Raw genomic sequence first — 24,806 nt, 5'->3', positions numbered from 1 at the left:
TCACATCTCCTGCCTTAGAGACCTTTCCCTGAGCTTTCTTGCCTTTTTGAACTCCCTACGGAGTGATGCAATTAATATGGTGTCTCTGGGTTGAGTCTTAAGGACTATTGCCATGTCCTTTCTTAGTTTTGAGCACGCGGTGTCGAACCAGTCCTTTGATTTTTTTAGATTTGTAGAATATTAACACACTACTTATATTTTCTAAGATTTTAGTAAACCCAAACAGCATTTCCCGGGTGAGATATTCGAATCCAGGCAGATTTCAATACTGTCGTGAGATTTGCTCACCAATTCAGGGAGGAGTTTAGAACTCTCAATCTGAGCCCACTTCAGCAGGTAACCATTCCTTCTGGCTAAGACTGGTGGATCAGAAACCTGTTTGATGGGCCGCTCTCCCAGAACGGATCGAAACTCGCAAGTTAAAATGGCATGATCGCTAAAGGGAGTAAATTGGGTATCAGCAATGGAGCAGGTTTCGTTATAAGGATTTGATACCAGAATGAAATCAATGGTGGTTTCCTGGTTCGACCTTTGGAAGGTTTTAGGAAGGGTATCCGTAGGGGAAGATTGTGTGTTCACAATTGCTAGATTCCTGGCTGACCGTTTTTGATTAAGTCCATTACCATAGGGACAGTGGGAAAAATGGAAAATCGGGTTGCCCATAAAGCCCACCACGCCACGTACTGTAGCTCAGTATAATAAGGTGCTAGCAAGGGGTTTTGCTTAGTAATACCTAAGTGACAGGTAATTGGTCGATCTCTGATTGAATGTTTAATGACCAACTTAATTAAATTAAGACCTGTTATTAAAATAAATTGTGTCACTTTTACTTTTGACAAAATGGTGAATACTCAATAGCGAAAAAGCTACACGGGAAATGGATTTTATAGAAATATTGTTTTATATAAAGTTTTCATCATAAAGGGTACAGTTGTATAAAAACAAATCAGCAATAAACAAATGGACAAGAAATTAATGAATTATTCTTTAAATCCACTTGTGTTGTATTCCACTCTGTGTAAATGAATGACAGCTTGTCTTGTTAAATATATACAAAGATATCGCTGTACAAAACAAATCCTAATCAAAAGATGTGGACAAGCAAGTCGACGTTTCAGCCTTATATTTGTTAAAAATCCTTAAGGCTATCTTCAGGACCTTCAATCTTTTCGGGATTGTGACCCCTGTGTTTCCAGATGACGTCACCACTTTGATGATTCGTGTGGGACCGTGTGGAACCAATACTTTGAATTCACCTTCTTAATGGTGAAGGAAGGTTAAGCGTAGAGGAACAATCCAGCGCGCCCAATGCACATCAACAGTGAATTTTTGGTGTGAAGCAGAGCTTCGTCCAAAGTGACGTAGTCTCACGAGAGTTCGAGACGCTTACCCTTCCTTCACCATCTGATCAAGTTAGGTAGTATGCAAGTGACATCATGATGCGTGCCATCAAGGCTCATGACGTGTGATATTCCATGTGGCATCACAGGAAGTGACCTAATTGGAAGTGATGCTCTGATATGTGTATGTTATAACATATGCCAACCGAAAATGCAATAAAATGTCTAAAAAAAAGATGTCTCCTGCAAAGCATATCATGTAACATGCAGATCACAGATTTTTATTTTATGTAAATAGTTAAGTGGATTACTGCTTTGAACACAGATATCCTTTTGTTACTTGCAGTTAATAAATTGTAGTCCTTCTAGTAGACCACAGTGAGCTATGAAGGGTATTTGACTCCTACATCTTGTAACCCTTACTGTCTCATGTAACACATCTTGTACATTAATTTATACACTTAAATGATTTATTTGGAATGGATAATGTGAATGTTAAGTAAAGCGCTCTAACACTATGCATTGTGATGAGTAGCATTATAAAAGAAATAAAATAGTGCTATTTAAATCATTTGTGGAAATGAGACAAACCGACCCATCTGACATACTTACAGTGCATGCACTTATTTACAACAAAGTAAAAAGCATGCATCTCTTAAATACGTGTGAAGAGATAACAAGCTGTGTGCTTTTGTTTCTTCGCCGGCGCATTTGTGAGGTTCCAGGACGTCTCCAGTCCCGTACACGATCAAAAGGAGGCAGATGGCTCCTTAACTTCTTTATCGTTGCCCAGCTGAAGGTGAAAAAGAGTGCCTCCTCGCTGCCTGCACATTGCTGCTGGGAATCCAATGCAGACAACGTCCTGGAGCTGATGAACGTGTCCCGGTGTCTCAAAATTACACTGGGACAAGTTCAACATATTTCTGTGGGACCCAACTTCTTAGCAGGGTGGCGTCCACCCTGTGAAAATAGTGGGTGGACGAGGTGTACCCGCGTGTACCCCCGACTTGTGCCCTGATAACATAACATAACATAACGTGTATTTGTAAAGAGCTTGTTCACCCATAGGTATCTTGACGCTGAATAACAGATGTTTATTGTTACCCAACTCAATGGTACTCATTTTATCGACCTCCGATGGATAAAAGGCTGAGTGGACCCGCCGGGTTTTGAACCTTAAGCATTCAACCAATATTTTAATGTATAAATTCCCTGACTGGCTGCACGTTCGGTGTGTGGCGATTTTGCCCTTTACATACTTTTTTTTAACACAAACCAAATGTCATTAAAGGCTAGGAATTGCCTTGTGATAAAGAAAAACAATCTAGCTAAAGTGTTTGTTTACTTCTAGGTTGACGTCAGCATGGGAATGATGGTGATTGACTGGTGACGTATCAACTATAAAACAATTGCTGTTACTGGCAAGGTCTCCCATCTCCTGGTTGTTTTGTTCTTGCTGTGATGTCCTCAGTCACCCCCAACAACGTAGGCCTGGAGTTTCAAAGGTGATTTCCAATATTGTCCAAGTAAACAATGACAATTATGTTTTTACTCGTTTAATATGCGCATGTATTGTTCTTTTTTTAAGTTTTATTTTTGTATTTTACATTTTTTGGTGGTGCCGCACCAAGCTTTCTGTAAAGGACTTTGCTATGCTGACCATGGCCACCTGGAATGCAACAAAAAAACTGCTCTTTTGTTATCCTATGTAATAGTTAAGGATTGTTTGGTTTTTTAAGAATATGCTGCATAAGATGCTCGATGTAAACAGTGTTATCTTGATTGCTTTGGAGTGTCTATTTTGAGCTGGACATGATACTCCAGATGAGAGCTTATTAATCATTTATACAACAGCTTCCTTTTCTTCTCTGACTGAATCTCTTCCTGTGCAACTTAGCATTTTGGTGGCTATTTACCCTTCTTGCGATATCCTGTTTGAATAGAGTAAGTCTAACATCTTTCTCTAGAGTTTTGGCTTCTAGTATGCACTTCTACGCTTTCCCTAGCTTGACTTCTTCGGAATTTGGCTACATTAAAACTTGATTGCCACCTATAATCACTTTCTTTTTTCAAGGATCACTTTCTTTTTTCAAGGATTTAGGTGCCAAAATCTTCTAGAATACACACCCTGCTGTTACAGTGGGACCTGCTTCAGTTTCTCTGCTGGGCATCCTTTTGGCTGGTTTAGGTGCATAACGCAGCACATTCAATTTGTCTGTACAAATCTAGACTTGCATACATGCCAATTCGAGTGCTTCTACACTATTGCACGATGTGGTAAGTGGGTCTGTCTCTATAAGCACCTGGGGAGGAGCCTAATAATTGGACTTTCCTGCACCATAAATTATCTTTAAGCTTCTCAGCCCTGCAAATGAGAAAGTAAAATCTGTTTTTTAATTATCATACTATGCACTGAGCTTGCTTTTTCAGTTTAGATAAGGACTGGACATGCTCGTCTTCTGGCAGCAATACACACAGGTCAAGAATTATGACTAGATCTTGATAGTGAGCTCATACTTTGTTTATGCTCGGATATCCTTGCATGCTTTAGCTGCATCATTTTATTAAGTGTGCCTCCAACCACTACAAGCTGTTGCATTGTAGTTTTGTTGAGTTAAAATGTTGTAGCACATCATATGCTAATTGGAATATAGTTGAGGTCCAACATAAGTACACTCACCTAGAGTTCGTATATCATGTACCAATACATTGTTGCATTCCTTTGCTGCTTATTGTTTATCTTGTGATCACACAGAAATTTATAATGTCAATAGTGTCTTCTTCTAAAAAAGAAATGGAGAAACCCAATCATGCATCTTGGTTGACAAAAATGTTATCAAGGTTGTAAAGAACACAATTTTTCCAGACTGCTTCTTGGATAATCTTTCTATGCGCCTGAAAGACAAATATCTTCTGCATCATTTTTCTCCTTTGCCTGTCCATCCACAGAGGAGCTCACAGGATATTTCAGCATTCTTCCATACCCTTTGCAGAGTGGGTATTCATCTCCAATAAGACTAACCTACAGCTGAGCTATGTACTTCTAAGTAGTTTGATTCAAATGTAGATGTGACAAGGCGGAACTAATCCTATTTGAAATTCTTCCTCTTCAGTTGGCAGTGGTCAGTACTTTTGTAAGAGTAGCGGTCCAGCTCCTTCTCAGTCATCTTTTGGAGTTAAAGAGGCTAACATCTTGTAGCGTGAAGAGAAGAAGTTGTCTCAAATTAATGCATTGCTGTTTCACATCTCAAAGTAGCATCTTTAGTGACTGCTTAAAATATCCAAAATTGGACAATTTTGAACAAATTACATTCCTTCTGGAGAATACTAAGATCATTTTGCTGAACTTATTTCATTTCCTTCAGTGGGCATGATGCTAAGAAAGTGCTTTGATTTCCACTTCCCAAAAGTTTGGACTTTTTAAACCCTGGCATGGTTTTAAAACCCTTAGAATTGCAAATGTGTACTGTTTTTGGTAAGATCTCTGCTACCACTGTTTGCCTAGAGAACCATTGCATTATCTGTAACATTCTCTTTAATATTGTCTTTCCCTTCAAGTAGAAGTCTCACCAATCCTATCACCGAGAGGCCAGTTTATGGGAGAGTGGTCGATAATTGGCACAAGTCCCTAAACAACTTCATTTTCCACGTGGCATGCCATTTTCAGGTGAAGAGAAATTCTTGGGAAACTGTAAAATGATCCACTCAAATGATAGGTTACTTTAGATAATCAGGGTCCAGCTTAAAAATCTCTGGCTTCGCTTGAAATCCCTTCTTGGGTGAAGTCCTTAGATGAACTGCACTGGTAGGGCAAATGTGTTTTTACCTCTCCCATTTCCACAACTTTATTGGGATTCTTCTGAAGTGCAAGAAGTTGTGGTGCTCGGGTTAATTGAGATTTAGCCTCATGAAATATATTTTTATGGTACTCCTGTTCCTCTTAAAGAGTCACTTTCTGTGGCTTCCTCAGGTCCCAGAATGTCTGGTTTAGAAATTATAGTTTATCCTTTACCTCTCACGTCCATTATTGATCTTGTCACCCGGGAACTTGAAAAACGAGTTAATACACAGTTCTTCCAATTGCAAGATAGCACTGGGATATGTGCTGCTGGAAAACAGTCAACCAGGAGTAAATAGCTATGTATTTATATCTTGGTCATAAGCATAAGTTACTTTCAATCCCCTGAAAGCATCATTAATTTCATCTTCACATTTGACCTCTACAGATACCAAATTAGATCCATGTAAGCATTTCCCTGTAAACAATTATGCATTCTAGAACGTTTTCTTTACAGAAAGAGGTTGAGAGACACTTCTTAGAAGCCTGTCTTTATCCTCCAGGGAAGGCTTGTGCTCTTCACAAGGGTTCTAATCAATTCTTTTGACTGTTTTTATTTTAGACATTTGAACAAATTACCCTTCTGCAGCTCCTTAGCCTGTGACTCAATGTCCAGGGGCAGGAGTTCAGGATTATCTGTATTAATATTATTCAGCACCTGTAGTTTAACATTTATTTTCTACAATGTTCTATCCCCACAACTTGATGTCCCTGAGTGAAACCCAAATGGAAATGCCTAATTATCAACTCTAACACAGCTTAATTTATTCATATTATGCATTCCATCAATACCTTTGCATTAAAATAGTTTATAGACGTCTTGCTACCTGCAGCGTACTACTCCCTACAACTGAGAGACACCAGCTGTGCTGCAAGGTAACAGTGTAGTTAAGCATTCTAAAAATTTGAAAAGTGTTAGAACCGGTGTCTCTTGTTGGCCGGGGTATGCACCCTAGTCCAAGTAGGGACCACCGCTTCCGACAGGGTAGCCTGGCGCAGAGCGGGAAGGCTTAACTTCAGAGGCAATGTGTAAAGTATTTGTGCAACACCCTTCAACAATAACCCAGTAAATCACACACACAAAAGGACACCACGCCTGTTTTATAAAAATAAAAGTATCTTTATCTAATATTTATGTAAGGCCCACAGATGACAAGATCAATAATCAGGTAAATCCAGTTGTACAGAAAGAGGGTAAAGTTATCCTTACCTAGGAGTGGCGCCACGTTCAGAAACAGTAAGACTCCATCATAAATAGCAACCGGTTCCCAGTGCAAATGTCTTTTGTGAGCTGTTAACAAGATATCTTGGGGGTCCCGTGTTTCTCAGCCACAGGCCGTTTGCAAAGTAGTCACTATTTGGAGGTAGGAATTAGTTTTGTTTTTCCATGTGTAGGGAGTCATGAGCACCTGTCTGTTCTCTCCTGTGCAATGAGGCTCCTACTGCCACTAATTTGAGGAGGAATGGGCTCCGGCGCAGCACTGCCCTTCAATGTGCATAGGGGCCGAACTACCTGTCAGGGTTGGGCAGGAAACGCGGGGAGGAACAGTCCCTTGATGGAGGCAGGCGATGTTCTACCTAACTGGGCGATGCCTGTGCAGTCCCCGGCAGGCCCGCTGTTCAATTAGTACCGTTCCTGGTGTGCGAGTGTTACCGGGAGTGGGGCTCGCTATAGTTTCAAATGTCTTGCCAGTCCGCCAAACCAGTTCCTGTTACTTATTTCCACAGCCCCTGGCCGGCCTGCTATTCCATGAAGGCAGTCCCCAGCAGTTTCATTCCCCCTTCCTTGTGCTGGCCAGGCGGGACACCGCGAGCATGCTCACCCTCAGATCAGCAAACCCCCTCCCGACCCAGATGGTAACAACACCACACTCCTTGCTCAGAGCGGTTACCTGGGGGGAGGGGGGGAGTGCGGTCCCTCTTCGTTCCTCGCCGGCACAGCTGATCCCGGGGCAGGGTCGGGACGCCTCACACTTCCTGGATCCTCCCGATGACGAGCCCCTAGTTGCTGGGCAACTCTCCATCCTGAACCAATCTCAACGCTGTCCTGCTGTGACGTTGCACCAATCCCTGCGCGGCCCTGCTCTGACATCAGTGGGGCAGCTCACGGGTTTCCAGAGTTTCCTGGGCCATGACGATGATTATGGGGAGGCAGATTTGAATCTCCCTGGCACCCGGACAAGTGGCGGTGAAAGGGTACCCACAGCGCTTCCCTTGCGTCTTGGTTGCTGGGCGCCAACAGATCCCGCACGGCGTCCCGGTTAGCAAAATGTAACCCCTTGCAGACTCTGGGCCAGTGGTGGTGAGGTTGAGAGTTCTCAAGAGGTTTTGAGCTCAGCCCCACGGTGGTGTCTCCTGGAGTAATCTAATTAGCGCCCAGCTGGGTGATCTGCATGGCGCGCTCTACTCAGGCGGCGGCGGTGCTTCAAAGGGCCATAGAAAGGTTCCCTCACACGCTCTCTGTGTTGCTGAGGCAGGCTTTGGAGGCAAGCAGCACGTCGCTGCCCTGGTGAATGTTGCAGGGGCAGTTCTTCGAAGATGGAGGCCGTTGTTGCCCTTATAGATTCTGCAGAGGCAGTTTCCAATTAAAAGAAAACGTTGTCGTCCTTAAAGTTCTGCAGAAGCAGCTTTTAGACAAAGGGGTATAGTCCCATAAAGGCAGTTCTTATGAATATGGTGGAGACACTCTGGGGGATGTTATTTCCAGTTTCTCTGGCAAGGCTGGATCAGCAGGCAGTAGGGCAGCTCATCAAGCAGGGACAGCAGTTCCTTGTAGCAGTCAGCCCCCTCCCAAGTGGCAATTCTTCCTGACGCAACAGTCCTCACTCCAGCAGAGTCCTCGTAGTCCAGCAGTGTAACAAAGAAGTGAGGCCAGGACCCTCCCTCATATATCTTTCAGTCTAGGGGCTAGTAAGTGGTAGAAGTCTCTGGAAGGGTCTGTGGGCAGGGGCTTCTAGAAGAGTCCAGGGAGTTCTGGTATGTTCCCTGCCTTCCCTGACCTAGCTGTCACAGTGACGAGAGACAGGCCGTTAAGGCTACAGTGGGCAGCCCATCACAGCCCATCCCAGGGGAGAAAGTGAGAATCACCACTCCCACCTCCCAACCCAGGCAGCTATCAGTATGCAGAGGGGAGGGGGGAGTCTGCAGTGCCCAATCTTAGTGTAGGCAGGAAAAGGTCAACTTTATAAAAGTGGGATCCCTAGCGTAGTAGTGCCCAAACCCCATATATCATTGGAAAGGGTTCCCCGCCCCAAGTCCAACAAGACCAAACATGACAGGCTTATTAGGTCACTGTCAGAAATTATCCCGTAAGGGGGCTTCCCAATGTTAGCCTACGGAGGATTAAGCCTTACTGTGGTAGCAGGGGCTTGTGGCAGATATGCCAGCTTCATATGGTTTTAGGGGAGAGCACCTGCACCTCCGCACTGTTTAGCAGTGGTGAGGCGCCCAGAGTCCTAGGTCCAACAAAAAGGTACAGTGAAAATAGGAGGCGCAAGGGCAAAAAGGTAGGGGAAGAAGACCCTAAGGCTGACAGGTCCAACAGAAAGTATGTCTCCTTATTAGTGAGCTTATATCTGAACTTTTAATACTCTAGTTTTACACTATTTGTTTCAATATTCATTTGGCCAAGGTTACAAAATGCTTCCTTTATTCCTGGGAGCTTCAATTCTAACCCCCATGCCCCACTATATGGGAACTTTTGAATGCCCTTTTTGTGTACACCTATTCTACAGTCATGCGAACAACAAATTGAATAAAGACATTAATTTATGAAGAATAGCCATTTCCAAAACATTTACTACAACTGAGAAAAACCCATTTAGGTAATTCCGTTTCTGAACAAACAAACAAACCCTTCCTGATTCTGTAGTAATTTCAGTATTAGACTTGGTAGACCAATAAATATTGTTATGGGTTCTAACAGCCAAATATTTAATCCCACCTCTATCACATTTGGTATTCCAGTTAGTAAACTTGACTTGACAGGTAAGACTTCAATTTTACACCAGTTTATTTAGGATCTGGAAAGAGCTCCAGAACCAACGAATGCTGTAAACATAGCCAGACAGATAAGCCCGGATCTGATGCAGTTGGTAATAAATCATGTTCCGAGCAGAAAATCATAAATAGCAGAATACTTTTAAAGTGTCAGACCTATTATTGAACAAAAACAGTAAAAGCTGGTAACCTTTTCTGGTCCAAGACTCTATATAAACTTGCTAGATGTTCTTTTTTGCTAGAACAACTGCTTTTGCATATCACTATAATGCCATGAACAGTTTTCTAAAATGCCACAAATTCTCAATCTAAATCAAGGGGGGAATGAACCTCACCAGTATATAGACCAGATCCTCAAAGAGATTATCTTGGAGACCCTCAACCAGGTTGTCACCACCAATAGTGTATATTATCTCCGTTGGGGTGGTGTAGTGGATAGTGGATAGGTTCATCATCTGGTCTCTCACTTGAGGGTTCGGTTCTCCAAGTGAGCCATTGTCTGGGTTTAAGACAGTGGTGAGATCTGGATGAAACAAGTAAAATGATCTCCAATGCCTGTGAATACGATTTATTGAAAAATGGGGGGATAGCGTTAAGACTAAAAACGTAGCAGTTATTTTGGTCAAATAATGGGTCCAAAACATCAAGAGATCTGGTAGTCATGTTTTGGCCTTTTGTTGCATCTATGGGTCCATGGACTTCATCAGAACCGTGTGTGGTAGATTCCAATTTTCGTTGATTATTGGTGAAAATATTTAGTAAGTATATTACCTTACTGTTCGTCTCCCGCAGGCCGCGTTATGGCCCAATTGTAATTTTTTATTATAGGTGTAGTTGTTGCCTATAACTGAAAGGAAATCAAATATATTAATTTGTAGGATACATATTATGTAAATTAACATCCCCCAGCTCGAGGCAGATGGCGGCTTGAGCCTGCACCTCCTTGCATGGGAACAAGTTAGCCCTGGAGGCTACCGCTTGGTGTTGATTGCCAGATCTGCCTACACCCACTTGGCACATTCCAGAGACCATCGGATTAACCCCTGTCTCGCCGCCTCAACGAATGAACGTACTATGCGAGTAAGGCGTCCCAAGAACATGGAATAACAAGTCTTTAATAACAAGTCTTTAGGCTCATATTAAGTTCATATTAGCGCGTACTTGCCTGCCGGCTTGACTCACTCTAACATGGCGGCTGGACGCGTTCTCAAAAGCGCGACAACACACGGAAAGCCCACTGCTTCAATGTATGCTGAGATTGCTGTGTTCAAGACAATTTGGGTGAATAAGACCAAATAAGCCTCTACTTTTTTGTAGGCTAAACTATTATTACAGCCAAAGTATGTCTGTCTGACTCGTTGCCTGACTCCAATATGGCTGATGGGTAATTTTGGATAAACGTAAATTCAAGAAAGATTACCCTAACTATCACATCACTATGATTGATGCACTTAGCGAGCTGCATGCCTTGATCTAGGCCAGTGTATGCACTTGATCAGATGTGGATGTGGCTCTTCCAGGTTACTCTACACTGTTTGCAGTTGTCCTGTTTGTTGGCTGACTGCCGGCTTGCTTCAAAGTCCCACCACGGGAACATCGGCTTAGTATTCTCCAGAGATGATGTCACATCATCGGATCTTCTGAACCATCTGACTGTTACACTGATCTGCTGAACTCAGTTGTGCTGTACCGCTGCTGTCATAGTGTACTAATACAATCAAGAAATCTTGCAGTAACAAGATCTCTAAAATGGCGGACATTTGCGACCCTCGAAAAGGAGACCGCCTAGTAATGTAAGAGCGCCTATGAAATTTGGCTAACCCTATACTATATACAACCTGTTAGACCTGGCATCTTTGGCGTTGTTTCCCCTGTCTATTTGCCTCTGCCCCCTGTATTTTTGACGCTGTGCTGGATTTCGTTTTTGCTGGTATAGATGCTTTGGGCACTTTGCCACTGCTGATCAGTGTCAAAGTGCAAGTGCTCCCTGTGTAAATTATGGTAGTAGTTGGTTATCCATGATTGGCATATTTGTGTCACCAAGAAGTCCCTAGTAAAGTGCACTGAGTGTGCCAGGGCTGGTGATAACAAATGCTACTAGTGGGCCTGCAGCACTGATTGTGCCACCCACATGAGCAGCCCTAAAATGGTGTCTCAGGCCTGCCCCGTAGGGCCTGTGGGCAGTCTGTGAACTGCCATGTCCTCCTGGTCAGTGTCCCCACTGACCAGGCCTAACCCTTCCCTTTCTGTGCACATTGGTCACCCCTATGGAAGGTCCAAGGTACCCCCTTGGGCAGGGTGCAGTGTATGTGGAAGGTAGAGCTTGTACTACTGCAGGTGACATGCTCTGGTAGTGAATGACAGCCATTTTCGTTTTTCACTATTGTAAGGCTACCTTGCCTATAGGCTATCATGGGGAATGCTGGCTACAGTGGCTACCAGCATATCTTCCCATAGGAGCACGGTAGGACATAAACGCCTGGTATCCCTGAACTCAGAATTTAATAACACATCTTTTAGGAAAGGTTGTTTTTAAATCCTGTGTTTGAGAACAGCACTTTTAGAAAGTTGCTGTTCTCTTGTCTGACGTTTCTGTGTGTCTTGGCCTGTTTGTGAATTGACTGTCTGGTTTGTGAGTGACAGGGACTGGGTGGCACCCAGATGCTGAGTGGGCCATTCCTGGGCTGAATAGCTCCAACTGCATCTAGAGTGGTGGGAGGGGGTAGCACCGGGCCCTGAATAGGGCTGTGCCTGCCTTCCACAATGCTGGCTCCACCTCCTGCTGGGCGGCGGACGACCCTTCCCCTCTCTCTGAAAGGAAAGGAGAGACCAGGAAAACAAAGTGTTCAAGGAACACCCAGAACTGGTTCAGACCGTGCTCAAAGGCCTCCTGCACAAAGGGAACAAAGACTTTTAGGGGTATAAGTACAGGACCCCTGACTTCAGAAAATTAGATCCTGGAATCAAGAAGGAACCTCTGCCAAGGAGAAAGCTGGAAGACTAAAGAAGGAAGACTGTCCTGCTGTTGCTTTGCTGGACTGACCTGCAGTTGCTTTGCTGCCAAGGAGAGGGGAAGGACTTTGCTTTGTGCTGTGTCCTCTTGCTTTAAGGAATCTCCAAGGGCCTGAAGAATAGCTGGCACCCTGTTAAGAAGTCTCAGGAACAAAAGGACTTCACCCCCAGCTTCCCTGAACTCTGCTGAGAGAATTCTGTCCTTCCTAGAGTGCTTGGGCCAATTGTGGTGCCTCTGGAAGTTGTACCTGTGTTGGGAAGCTGGAAACCAAAATTGTAAAGACTTTTTGCAAGTTTTAACGCATCGCTCGCTTGCGGAGCGCATCCCCGTCAGTGCGAGGAAATTCCCGCCACTACCAAGGGCGAGATCGTCGCAGCGCCTGTTGCCACTGCCAGAGTCGTCGCATCCTTCGCTTGCGGGACGCACCAGTCCGGTGCGGGAAGATTACCATCGCTGCAAGTATCGTCGCAGAGCCTGTCGTCACTGGGTGAGATCGTCGCACCGAGTGCTTGCGGACCGCATCACGTCGCTGCGAGATTCGTCGCAGAGCCATCGCATTGAGGTGCTGCGAGAGTAGAAGATCGACGGTGAGGCGCGCATCGTCGCCGCACCGGAGATTGCCGCCGCCCCGAAGATCGTCGCATCGTACCTTTTGCAAGCTGCTTCCACCGAAACCTGTGCACTGGAATCCACGCAAGGTATCGTATCCCTCCCCATACAGACCGGAGTCACTGCAACACGCCTGCTACATCCAGCGGGGTTGTCGCATCGCCTCCCCAGGGTCTCAGGAGTGACGCATCGCTTGCTTTTCAACGCTGCAGCTTTCACTTGGAACTTTTGTCACATCAAAAGGTACTGTTGGCTAAAACGTGACGCAACTGTGGATTATTTTAACGCAACCTTAAGAACACTTTTGAAACCATATTCTTGAACTGTGTGTGTTGGATTTTGGACTTTTTGGTCTTGTGTAGTTTAGATTAAATACCTTTATTTTTCTAAACTGTTGTAGAGTCAGTTTGTGGTGTTTTCACTGTGTTACTGTGAGTGTTGGTACACATACTTAGCACATTGCCTTTGATAAGCCTGACTGCTCGTACCAAGCTACCAAGGGGCGAGTAGGCTTACCCTGACTAGAAGCAAGGGTCCCTATTTGGACAGTGGTACCTACCTCTGCCAACTAGAGACCCCCAGTTCTAACACAACCCTATACTAAGATACTAAGATCATAAAGTAAAAGCACACATTGCTTCAGGTGGCCTCATACTAGCCTCATGAGACACTCCTATATTCCAGTGCTCTATAGGGGATAATCTTGCAGCTTTCAGTACACCATACAAACATATACCGTGAGACTATATCCTATATCCCACACTTCTCTTATGTGACCTATGAATACTGCCTATAGTATGAGGTAATTTCCTTCAGATCACTACCTGATTCAGTAACTTGTGATCAACAGTCTGTATCACCAACTCATAAACCCCACTGAACTCCGTGCCTACAACCTTTGAACTATCTGATTATATCCAAGGGTCGTATCCTGAACAACTCCGTGGGCGAACCTTTCCACTGGCTTTACCACCGATCTCCATTGTAAGGGTAATCCTGCCTTCCATCAAAGCCTCATGACAATATTGCTCTCTAGCAAACATGGCAGACAAAGACAACAAAACAACCCTGAAAAGACTCAAAGCTGACCCTCCGATTCCAGTTTCACCTATAAAAAAATAAGCAAGACATCAACTCGACTATGAAAAGTATCTTGAAAAAACTAGCAGAGGTCCCCATCCTAGCTAAGTCAACGTAGGAAAACACGTACGTCATGCAAAACGAGATCTCTGCTATCCATCAAGATAACAGAGAAACAAACTCCCGAATCGCAGAAACAGAAGGTAGAATCAGCCAACTGGAGGACTCGGAAGCTAAAGTGTCTAAATCACTTCAAAAACTCAATATCCCCTCAGACTCACTTGCCAAATGACTTTCAGACTTTGAAGACAGAAACAGACATAGAAATCTTCTCATTCCTAGAACGAGAAGAAGAAACGGCCGGATCATGCAATACTTTCTTGGAGAAATAGTTCACACAAGCTACTAATTTACTTTTAACAAACCTCTAGAATTTGATAGAGCACACAGAGTCCCTACCAGGAAGCAACCTAGCCAAAAATTCCCACGACCAATTGTTTGCAAACCACTCCGCTACCAACGTGTAGAACTGATCTTATCCTTTATGAAGAACAATAATCACATCCTCTGGAAGGTAACAACGTTTTCATCTCACAGGACTATTGCAAGGAAACAGTTGAAACAAGAAAAGGATTCCTGGCCTCCTTCCCAGACTAAAAGCCATGAACTTTCAGTTCTCATTTGCAGGACCAGCCAAATATCGCGTCTTGGTACAAGGGACTCCACGTATATTTACTGACCACATAGCTTTGAAAAAGTTCATTGATTGAAAAAGAAGAAGCACTAATGGACAACTCCACTCTCTGCTCCACAAGCTCTAGAGCCTAGTGCAGCATTTCTCTCATAACATTATCTCACATTAACTTGCATTTCTCTACTGTTCGTATTCCAATACTACCTGACCAAACCACCAGGATACTACTCCCAATTTCTAAAGCTAAACAGACGACGCATGTGAGATGTAGAGTATACAGAGTCAAATGTTTCATCTTTGTACATGGTCACATACTGTCCAGTCTGTTAGAGCTGAAACTGTTGTTTATGATATGCTGTAGCTTTCATAATCACTCTTGGATACCTTACTTGGATACCACACTTGATGACCTCACAAGAAAGTCACACTGATCACATCACTATAGAGCATTAATAGATATGTATGCATAAATATGCATAATTATGCATAACATTTCTCCTTCTTCAGTTAGTAGTTAAAATTTCAACAATTGTTAAAATTTGCCTCTCATATGTTTAATACAGCTGCCTACTTGAAGAAAATTACCCCTGTCGTTCACACACAAATTAGCTTACGTAATAGTCAAAGGCTAGCCAAGTTGGCCTTCATGCGCCAAAATGTACTGTTGAATATGCCTTTACTTAACCGAACATTTTCAGTGATGATTTAGAAAGTTTATACTTCTTTTCATGGGGGAAGGATTCTTCCTCTTCACCATGCCTGTTAACTACTTGGCGGGAAGGGGCGAGGGGAAGGGGATGGAGTGGTTTATGGTTCTGTGCTTTCTTATGCTTTGTTTTTCACTATTATTTGTGCCCTTAGTTACTTTTAAACTTTTCATCTACACAGATGGCCTTTCTATGGGAATATTGCTCAGTACTTACATCTTCTTATTATCTCAGGTGATTCCAAGCGATAACAAAACTACTTCTACTGCTATATCCCCAGGTGTTAAAAAACAACTTGATAAACCATCTAGAAAGAAACTTCCCTTGATTATACTACACCTAAAACAGGACTATGGACGAGTTCTCAATACTTGCAGGAACCATTGGCAAAAAGAACAGGGTTCCAACCCGTGTTGCAAAGCAGGCAAACATCGACCTAGTTAAAAGCACAACCGACTCGCAAGGTAGATGGGTTATCTCGAAACTAGTTAGATACAACACAGAATTTTATATTACAAATATATATGCACCCACCAAGGAAGACCCGGGTTTCTGGGAAGATCTCACCAAGCAAATCAAGACTATTCCTGACTCGACCACACACATACTTGTGGGGGACTTCAATCTACCTCCAGACCCAGCCCTGGATAAAAACTCATGTTGCCCCTTTTGTACCAATAAATCGCCCACAATTCTCTGTAACCTATGTAAGCAATTTAACATGATAGATGTCTGGAGAGTACAGAATCCCACATAAAGGGAGTATACTTTTTACTAATTTCCCCATAATTCGTACTCCCGTATTTATTACCTGCTCATTACCGGTAACGCCATCATTCCTGCATCACCTTATCCATCTCTGATACGACTCCTCCTAAAAAGCAACCCCTTTGGAGATTTAATGACAAAGTTATTGCGACAGAATCAAATAGGCAAAGTATTGAAGATGTGATTTGCAACTTTCTGATTGAAAACAAAATTGGCAACGCCTCTGATCTCACACATTGGGAGGCACTAAAAAGTACATTAAGAGGCAAGATCCTCAAAATAAGTTCTGCCATGAGTAAAGAAGCTAATAGTAATCTCATAAGATTAGAAAAAGAAATTACAGTGCTTGAGAAAAAACATATCACCTCTAGAGATGTCCTACTCCTCAACTAAGTAGTGAAAAAGAAATATGAGTATAATAAACTTATAAGCACCAGAGCTGGGGTTTGGATTAATAAACAAAAAAGTATTACATTCTGTGAATATGTGAATCCAACAAAGCTGGAACCCTTGCCTCATACTTGAAATTCAAGTTTCAGAAAAACACAATAAAGACATTACTAGACCCTATTGGTACAGCTCATACCGATCAGATAAAATAGCAGAAAAATTTAAGGAATTTTATCAAAACCTATATGACAAAAACCCAGATTTAAATATCTCTAAAAGCCAAAATTACTTAGGTAAATGAGAACTGTCCTCTCTTTCAGAGCAAGAAATCATTCTCAATAAATGGACCAATAACCCCAGATAAAATAGTGGGCACAATTAAAAAATGTAAAACTGGGAAAGCACCTGGTCCGGACAGATACAATGCCACATTTTTTAAAAACTTTTGCTACTCCTTTAATCCCTCCTTTGCTAAACCTGTTCAATCACTTTGTCAACTCAGGTCAGGTTACTGGCACCCTGGCAGAAGCTATCATCACGGTAATACTCAAAGAAGGGACTAACCCCTCACAACCTAAAAATTATCGGCCAATATCGTGGATACACCTAGACTGTATATGAAATGATCCTGGCTAACCGTCTACAGAAACCTATTTCCAAACTTGTACACCCCTCACAGGTGGCTTTCTTAAAAAATAGACTCTCGAGTGACAACACACGAATCTTATGCCATGCTTTGGAAAAGGCCAAACTAACAGACTCCCCCTCAGTAGCTATTACATTAGATGCCGAGAAGGCGTTTAACAAAGTTGATTGGACATATCTTAGAGCAACACTTGATAAGTTCAACCTTGGCGAAGACCTAATCCGCATGATAAAGGCCCTATACCACATACCATCCGCTAGGGTGAGAGCTGGCGGCACTGTCTTCTTACCCTTTAACTTGAAGCAAGGAACCAGACAGTGCCCGCTCTCACTCTCCCTGTTTCTTTTAGCCATAAAAACCTTCCTATATCAACTAAGAAATAATAAAGATATCCCAGGGCTTAGTTTCAATGAAGACACGATTAAGATCACTGCATACACAGATGACGTCCTGGTGATCTTGGAAAATGCAAAGCCCGCTGTGCCGGCCCTAATGTCCTACAAGAATTCTCCCACACTGCTGGGTATACACTCAACAGAGATAAAAAAAGAGGTTAAGCTGCTCAATAACATCGGTAACAAAGAAATCATTGGAAACTCAGGCTGACATGGCAAACAAACTGCATTAAATACCTAAGATTAGAATTTCACCAAAGACCTATTCACCACCCTCCAGACCAACGAAAGTGCCCTTATTAAAAATATCACCACACTGCTAGAAGGTTGGTCACCGATATTCTTAACCTGGTGGGAAAGGTTGAAACATGAAAAATTATAATTAGCGCACTAGTCAACTACCTTTCCAGCATGCTACCCATGACGTTTTCTAACGAATTCTTAACTAAAATAGACAACACCTTTAACTCTTTTCTTTGGCAAGGAAAGAAACCCAGAATCTCCCTGAAAAAAACTCCAGCTAGCTGAAGAAACAAGCATTTACAATGTAATAGGCCTCGCGTTAGCAAGAGTTTAAGTGATAGGCATTGTAAATAACAATGGCATTTTATTTATCGGTTTTAAAAAAACAACACTTAAATAAAAAGCATTGTCATTTACAATGCCAATAGCTCAAACTCCCGCAAATGCAAGACCTATTGCATTGCAAATGCTTGTCTTTCTTTTGCTCTGGAATAAAGTCTGTTGAGGAAAAATAAGAGCCGATCCTCAAAATTGGGTGCTGGTGGACCTCACCCTCGCCCACGGGGTCGGATGACACACTGGTTCAGAGTGAGCTGATTTGTATCCATTACAAAGTCCTACAGAGGAGCATGTGTAACGCACTGGCAGGGCGGTGTCTGGTGTGTATATGTTCACATGTGTGAGGGAAGATTACACTGCCACTGCCTGTGTTGTAGCTGGTGTGTATTGTGTGGGTGGGCACTGGCTATGCAGAACCTGTAGGTTGCGGATGAAATTCACACTGCCACAGGCTGCTTGAGGGACCCTGGGTGTACATACATCTGTGAAGGAAGCTTACAATGCCACTGTCTGTGCTGAGCTTGTACTGTATAAGAGAAACACGCACTGCCACTGCACATGCTGCTAGGCGAGTGTGCGTGTGTGTGTTGCTTGCATTGGTGCTGTGTGCGTTATGCCTGCACTCTACAGGACAGGTGTTTGCCCTAACACTGCCAGTGCTGTTGCTGGTGTGTGTATGTGGTGTGTTGCAGCCTGATAGAAATACATTTAGCGGTGGGGGTCTCCGCGCAGTTCTCACGTGTGCCCCTCAGGTGATGGGGTTTAGTGGATATGTCACCTGTAGGATTAAGAAGTCCTGTGTTGTTATCCTGGGTGTCCTTACTTGACCGGATTGCGGGATCCTACGCATGACTTGCTCTCATGTATTTTTCAAGAAAAGGGCAGGATGTAAGTAGGCACAACGTTTGAAAATAAGCAAGATTAAAATTATACAAGATGCAATCTAGTTCCTTGCCGCATACTTTGGAAGCAGAAGACTGGCGCTGTCAAATGATACTTAATTTCCTTTTCTGTGCCTCAGTTCACAAAGTGGGCTACTCAAGAATATGAATTAATTAATTCAAAAGGTTTACACTGCATATCACATAGGGAATTCATGGGTGTTCCGTAAATCCATTTTGTTTCGGTGTCAATAAATGTGCACTCATCGACTTGCAGGGTGTTCTCCGTACAGTGTTTGCCTCGGCTCTAGAGTGTCCCCACCGGTGAATCACTCCTGCATTATAATAACATGTAGATAAATTCCTCAGGTGGTAACCATGTTTTGATTGAATTTGTAAAGTACGCTTTTGGTAAATGTCCAAAGGAATATGCACAAAACTTTGTAAGGAGCATCAGTTTGCAACACTTTTTTAAAAGCGCTTCAAATCATCACTTTATTCAGTTTGAAAATGAGCCATCGGGGGACCAGATAAGTCATTTATGGGGCTGCAGAAAACCTCACCGAACATTCCTTACAAAATGATCAATTAAGCTGAGCAAGTAAACATGTTTAAAGGAAAATATTAGTGTACTCAGTCAATGTTCCCTCCATGAATCGAACCGCGCGTGTCTGCGGCGCCAAATGCCACTTTTTTTTTTAGCCCTTCTGCCCTCTGTCCCACTCGTTTTTTGTGCCTCTCTGCCCTCTGTCCCATTCGTTATTGGTGCCCTTCTGCCCTCTGTCCCACTCGTTTTTGTACGAAGTACTCGGTACCAGCCTGCTGTTTATAAGACTATATTGCACAAAATGCAACAACCCACTTGTTCCAGTAAATTACATCGTACTTTTTCCCTCCTAAATTAGTTTGATATAAAACATTTCAATTAATGCAGTGTTGCAATATTGTGGTGTTCTGCTGAGGAGGCGCCATTAACCAAATTACAGGTCACTGCTCCACGCTGTTGAATGCTGTACAAAAGATTCTGTCTGCAGTAGTGTCTGCGGGGGCTGTGAGCACAGACCAGACTCTCCGACCACGGACATCCAGAGACCCGGAGCAGTGGGGTCATGGAGGAGCAGGGGCACTATCACAGTATCAAACAACAAGCTCCTGGTAGAGGGAATGGGAGGAAGGTGGGCAGGGAGGACGCAACAGGCTGGAAGTTGCAGGGAGAGAGCTCTGTGACTGAACCGAGCTCTTCATAAAACAAGCATTGGCATAGCCAATAAGTCTTGCCTTATAAGTGTTTAGCCATGCAGCACATTATCCTGTTAATAATCCGGACACACAATGTTACGCCCTATGATGTTTAAGGACCCGATGCCTGTGTGTCATTGACAGAAACATGCTAGTAATTAGTTGGGGCTGTATTCCATGCCATCTTTTTTTGCCCACCATTGCCGCCTCAGACATTGAACCAGCCATATGCAAATCAATTACATATGTGCAGAGCACATGAGTTGATTTACCTCAGTATGGCTCCGTCTACCTTGGTCCACGAGTGCCAGTGTGGGTAGCTTGGAGCAAGTGGCTGTATTGAGGGCGTGGGGTTCCAGTAATGGTGGTGTGTGTGGGAGTAAGGTATGTCTAGGGGGCTGTGAACGGCATGTGTTTGTGGATACCTCTGGGTAGGTGCGCGCTCATGGAAAGTCTGATATGGCTGCTTAGTGAATGGGAAGTGGATACGTTAGTGTGTATGTTCAGGTCCAACAATGGTGCAAAGTATAACTGGAGAAGAGACACAAGGGGGGCGCTGCTTTCCCCAGCCCGGCTCAGAAGGGTAATAGAATGTCCGTGTGCGCTTAACAGGATTCAGGCGTAGTTTCAATTTACTTCCCCCACCAGCACAGCACCGCATTTATCCTATCTGCATCGTTTGCTGAGGAATCCTCCCAATGGATCTTCACACGGTGCTTTTAATTACCTCTGCTTCTCGCCCACAGGTCACGCCTAAGGCACCCATGAGGTAACCTGGGTGTCATGTTTTTTCCTCTGAATACGGAACTGTGCACCATTTCACCTTTTTTTTCGAGGTCAGAATTCAAAGGAAATAATGACCCAAATGGTTTGAATGGTTAGCCTTTGTGCTAGGAGTACAAAAAACAAAAAAACTGCCAAACAGACATTGTTTTCATAGCTAATGATTGAGGGCATTTTATAATTCGTTCTCTAGCCCGTAGAACATTATTTTGTATAAACATAGTACTTGTTAATGTTAGGCATTCATCGAGTTCATAAGAAAGATTGAGTTGATCTTTGCACCCCTGACCTGTAGGTCGCATCTTCGTGATCGGCCATGCTCTCAGAGTTTGATTGAAATATGCAAGCTGTCTTCTGTGGCAAGATTTTACGTACAAGTGGCACGTGGCAACCAGGGCAAGATTCGTACACCTGTTCTATTCTAGAAGCCTAGTCCTAAAGGTTCCTAGGTGAATACACAGCACACGTGGCAGCCATGGACTATTGGCACTTGTACACATTTGGCGACTCCATCTGTTTCGAAAACGCGAGCAAGATAATAGAAAACAGATGGTGCCGCTGCTCGCTCCTGCAAGGGAAACACCAAACGTGCACGAGTGCCAAGAGAGAACAGTGCAGAGCATGCACGAGTTTGAGCAAAAGTCCTGAGTGATTACAAAAGTTCCCCTCCTAAGCAGCGCTTGCGTGCTGCGTAGGCGAGACCTAAACAGTGGCCACCTTCTGGAAACGTATAGAAATAAAGCTGTCCAAAACCTTGCGCATAAGCTTCACATAAAAATCGTGCACAAGGGTCACAAAAAGCAAAAAAAAGGAACATTCTAAACAAAGCTTTAAAAAAACATCGCAGAAAAGCTTCATTGAAACAGTGGCATTCAGAAATAAGCTCATGAAATCACAGACAAACATAGGAAAGGGACCGAAGACATTTAAAAAAATAATTAATGACCTTTCGACCGGAGGCGTTGCATCGACGGAAAACAGCTGGTGTTTTCCAGCTTGGAAGGGTTGATCGGTTTTTAAAATATGTACAATTTGGACAATGGAAAGCGTGGCCGACGTGAAGCTGCGCTGCGCTGAATCTGAGAACACAAGAAGAAAAAAAGAAGTGCCCGAAGAAAGACGTGAACATCGCAAGTGTACAAACACAGTACTTAGTCGGTGCTGCATTGGAGAAAACCGAAAATGTAAAGGAGGGACAAACAGGAGAAACTGTCCATTAGCAACCAAGGATTTTTAAAGGACGTGGACAGAGACAAATGGAAAGCAATGTGCAAGAAATGGGCAGTGTCCAACTTCCAAAGCATATACAATAGGTCGCTTAGCAACAGCGCAAGCACTGTTTTGCTCGACGTAAAAAGGAGTTTAGGCCTCCCGAACTTCAGTAACTATCAAACGGCATACTTTAGTAAACAGGGAATTAACTGGTTCGCAAATGATCCAGAGTATCTACCAGCTTGGGTGAATATAGAGAAATCACTAATCAATGACATCCCACTGCTTGCTCTTGTAACAATGAACATCTCTCACACCCCTCACTCTAAATACATCATCCAAAGCACAAGACAAGCCCTCCTACGTCTAGATCACCAATCTGCCGTGAAAATCAGCAAATCCAATTTGTCATCATTATGGCACAACCCAAACCTAAAAATAGACTGAGTAATGATAGACTGGCAAAACTGGCCACATAACGGTATAAACCTAGTCAAAGACCACTTTGAGGGAAAACTCCCCGTCTCCTTTCTCCATCTTACAAACACGTTTCAGCTTAGAAGCTGTTGACTTTTTTAAGTTCTTGAAACTTAAAACACAACTAACGTCGCACACAATACTTACTATTAACCCATCGATCCTTACACTAAAGGGTAAACTCCTAACATCAGGACACATTGTGTCTAAAATCTATAAATTACTGCTTCCAAAACCACGCAGGTCTTAGCTCGTAATAAACTGAAATGGGAATCGGAACCTTTTCCAATACCAAGAATATTTCTTTTGACTGGAATATGATACATAAAAATCCTTTCTCAAACAGGATCTCACCTTTACTATCCCAAACAAAGTTTGTTAATCAATAGAACATATTGGACTCCAGCGAGAATTATTATTATTTTTTTATTCATAATTTTTATTTCCTTTTACAAAGAGTACAATCACAACCACTGTTACAGGGTTAGCCAAGAGTGGATAATAGCCTTTTATACATTGATGTATATAACTAGCCCCTTTTGTTTGTTTTTTGAGTGAGAGAGATGTAAGATGGAAAGGAGAGACAAATTAGTTTGACTACAGCGAGAATTTTTAAACTCAACCTCAGTCATAGCCTAACATGTTGGTACTGTAATATACATGAAGGAGATCTAGCTCCTAACGCTATTCCATTTTCCTACTTTGCAAACCCACTGGGATAAAATATTTACCTGTATAAAAAATACTTTTAATATCGAGCCGCCTTCGGATATCTCTTACATCTTCCTGGGCCCCCTGCCTACAAAATGAAAATGACCGCTTTCTCTTGGACATAATGCTTACTCTCGCTTGCAAGTTAATTCCTAATTACTGGACAAACTCTAAAGCAGTATCCTTGAGGATGTGGCAAGAATGGCTTTCTTTCCTTAGAGGTGCGGATAATATCTCCTTGCACTCCTCGCCCTGGCAATCTCCACATAGACAGCTATGGTAATCTCTTGATGCCTTCTAATTTAAATATGAACCACCATGAATTCAATGGATACCTTGCCAAATCCTTAAGGACGTAAAACACCAAGAATAAAACTACTGAGGCCACATATACATTCGCGATCTGCCAGCAGCACCTGACCGAAACACAACATTGGCCCTGCCACCTCCCGCCATTTAAATCCGAGCAGGGCACAGATGCGCGCCAAAGGCAAGCCCGTCCGCGCCTGACCACCGCTCGGCGCCAAGACCCCTGCTCAATTTTTTACTTTCGGCCCCAGTAAGTTTTACCAACACTATGTTGTGCTATTCTAGCAAGGAATTGCGAGCCTTAAACCCCCTTAGCTCGCAGGCCCATGTACCTTCCCCACAAATGGACCATCTTCCTGTTTGTCAGCAATCACCTTTCCTCAATCGCAGTAAAGTGCGATTACGGACCTGTGTAAATGCCATGACAGGGGCTTCAGATGTCACCAGTACCCCCATAGCATTAAAAGCTCTGTACCTTAATGCAAGATCTGTGCCAAAGCCTGCATTAGAACTCTGGAGTCTGATAGAGGCAGAGATGCCTGACATCTGCTTCATCACGGAGATATGGCTTCATAGTCAGGCCTCCCCTGACGTCACAATAGCGTTCCCTCCTCAGTATCACTTATTTAGACAGGATAGGGAGGTCGGGAGAGGAGGTGGCATTGCAATCTCAACCAAAGTCCCCTGTGTGATCAATGTTCTAGAGTCCTGCACCACGCCTATACTAGAGATACTGGTATTCAGGCTGGTGACCCCAGACACTGGAGGTGTTAGACAACCTTATTAATAAACGGCTCACTGTCCATCTGGAGAAACACGGTCTACTCGACTCCTCCCAATCTGGTTTTCGGGCCTCCCATAGTACGGAGACTGCGGTCATTTAGATCATTGACAATATAAGGCTTACCCTGGAGAAAAAGGAATCAGCAATCCCGGTTCTCCTAGATCTGTCTGCTGCCTTTGATACCATCTCCCACAGCATTTTGAAACATCGGCTGTGGGAGGTGGGTATCGGAGGAAATGCCTTTGCCTGGTTTGAGAGCTATCTGGCTGACAGGTCTACTATTGTGGTTACCGACTCAATGACTTCCTGTAGTTACCCAGTAACTGTTGGGGTTCCCCAGGGCTCAATA

At 43.4% G+C, this 24,806-nt stretch overlaps 1 protein-coding gene across 3 annotated transcripts in view; it reads left to right on the top strand.

Annotated features, from left to right (window-relative positions):
- CETN3 (centrin 3) overlaps positions 1–24,806 on the top strand; it is a 146,030-nt gene that overhangs the window by 30,995 nt on the left and 90,229 nt on the right. For all 3 annotated transcript variants that reach the window (XM_078675367.1, XM_078675365.1, XM_078675366.1), the window contains exon 2: positions 2,692–2,845. In XM_078675367.1, coding sequence (XP_078531493.1) covers positions 2,802–2,845 — 44 coding nt within the window. In that variant the 5' untranslated portion in view covers positions 2,692–2,801. The remainder of the gene's footprint in view (positions 1–2,691; positions 2,846–24,806) is intronic.

The sequence above is a fragment of the Lissotriton helveticus genome, chromosome 2_1, assembly GCF_964261635.1.
Source record: "Lissotriton helveticus chromosome 2_1, aLisHel1.1, whole genome shotgun sequence".
Taxonomy (NCBI): Eukaryota; Metazoa; Chordata; class Amphibia; order Caudata; family Salamandridae; genus Lissotriton; species Lissotriton helveticus.
Note: the sequence above shows the minus strand (reverse complement) of the source record. Positions and strands in the feature narration are given on the sequence as shown.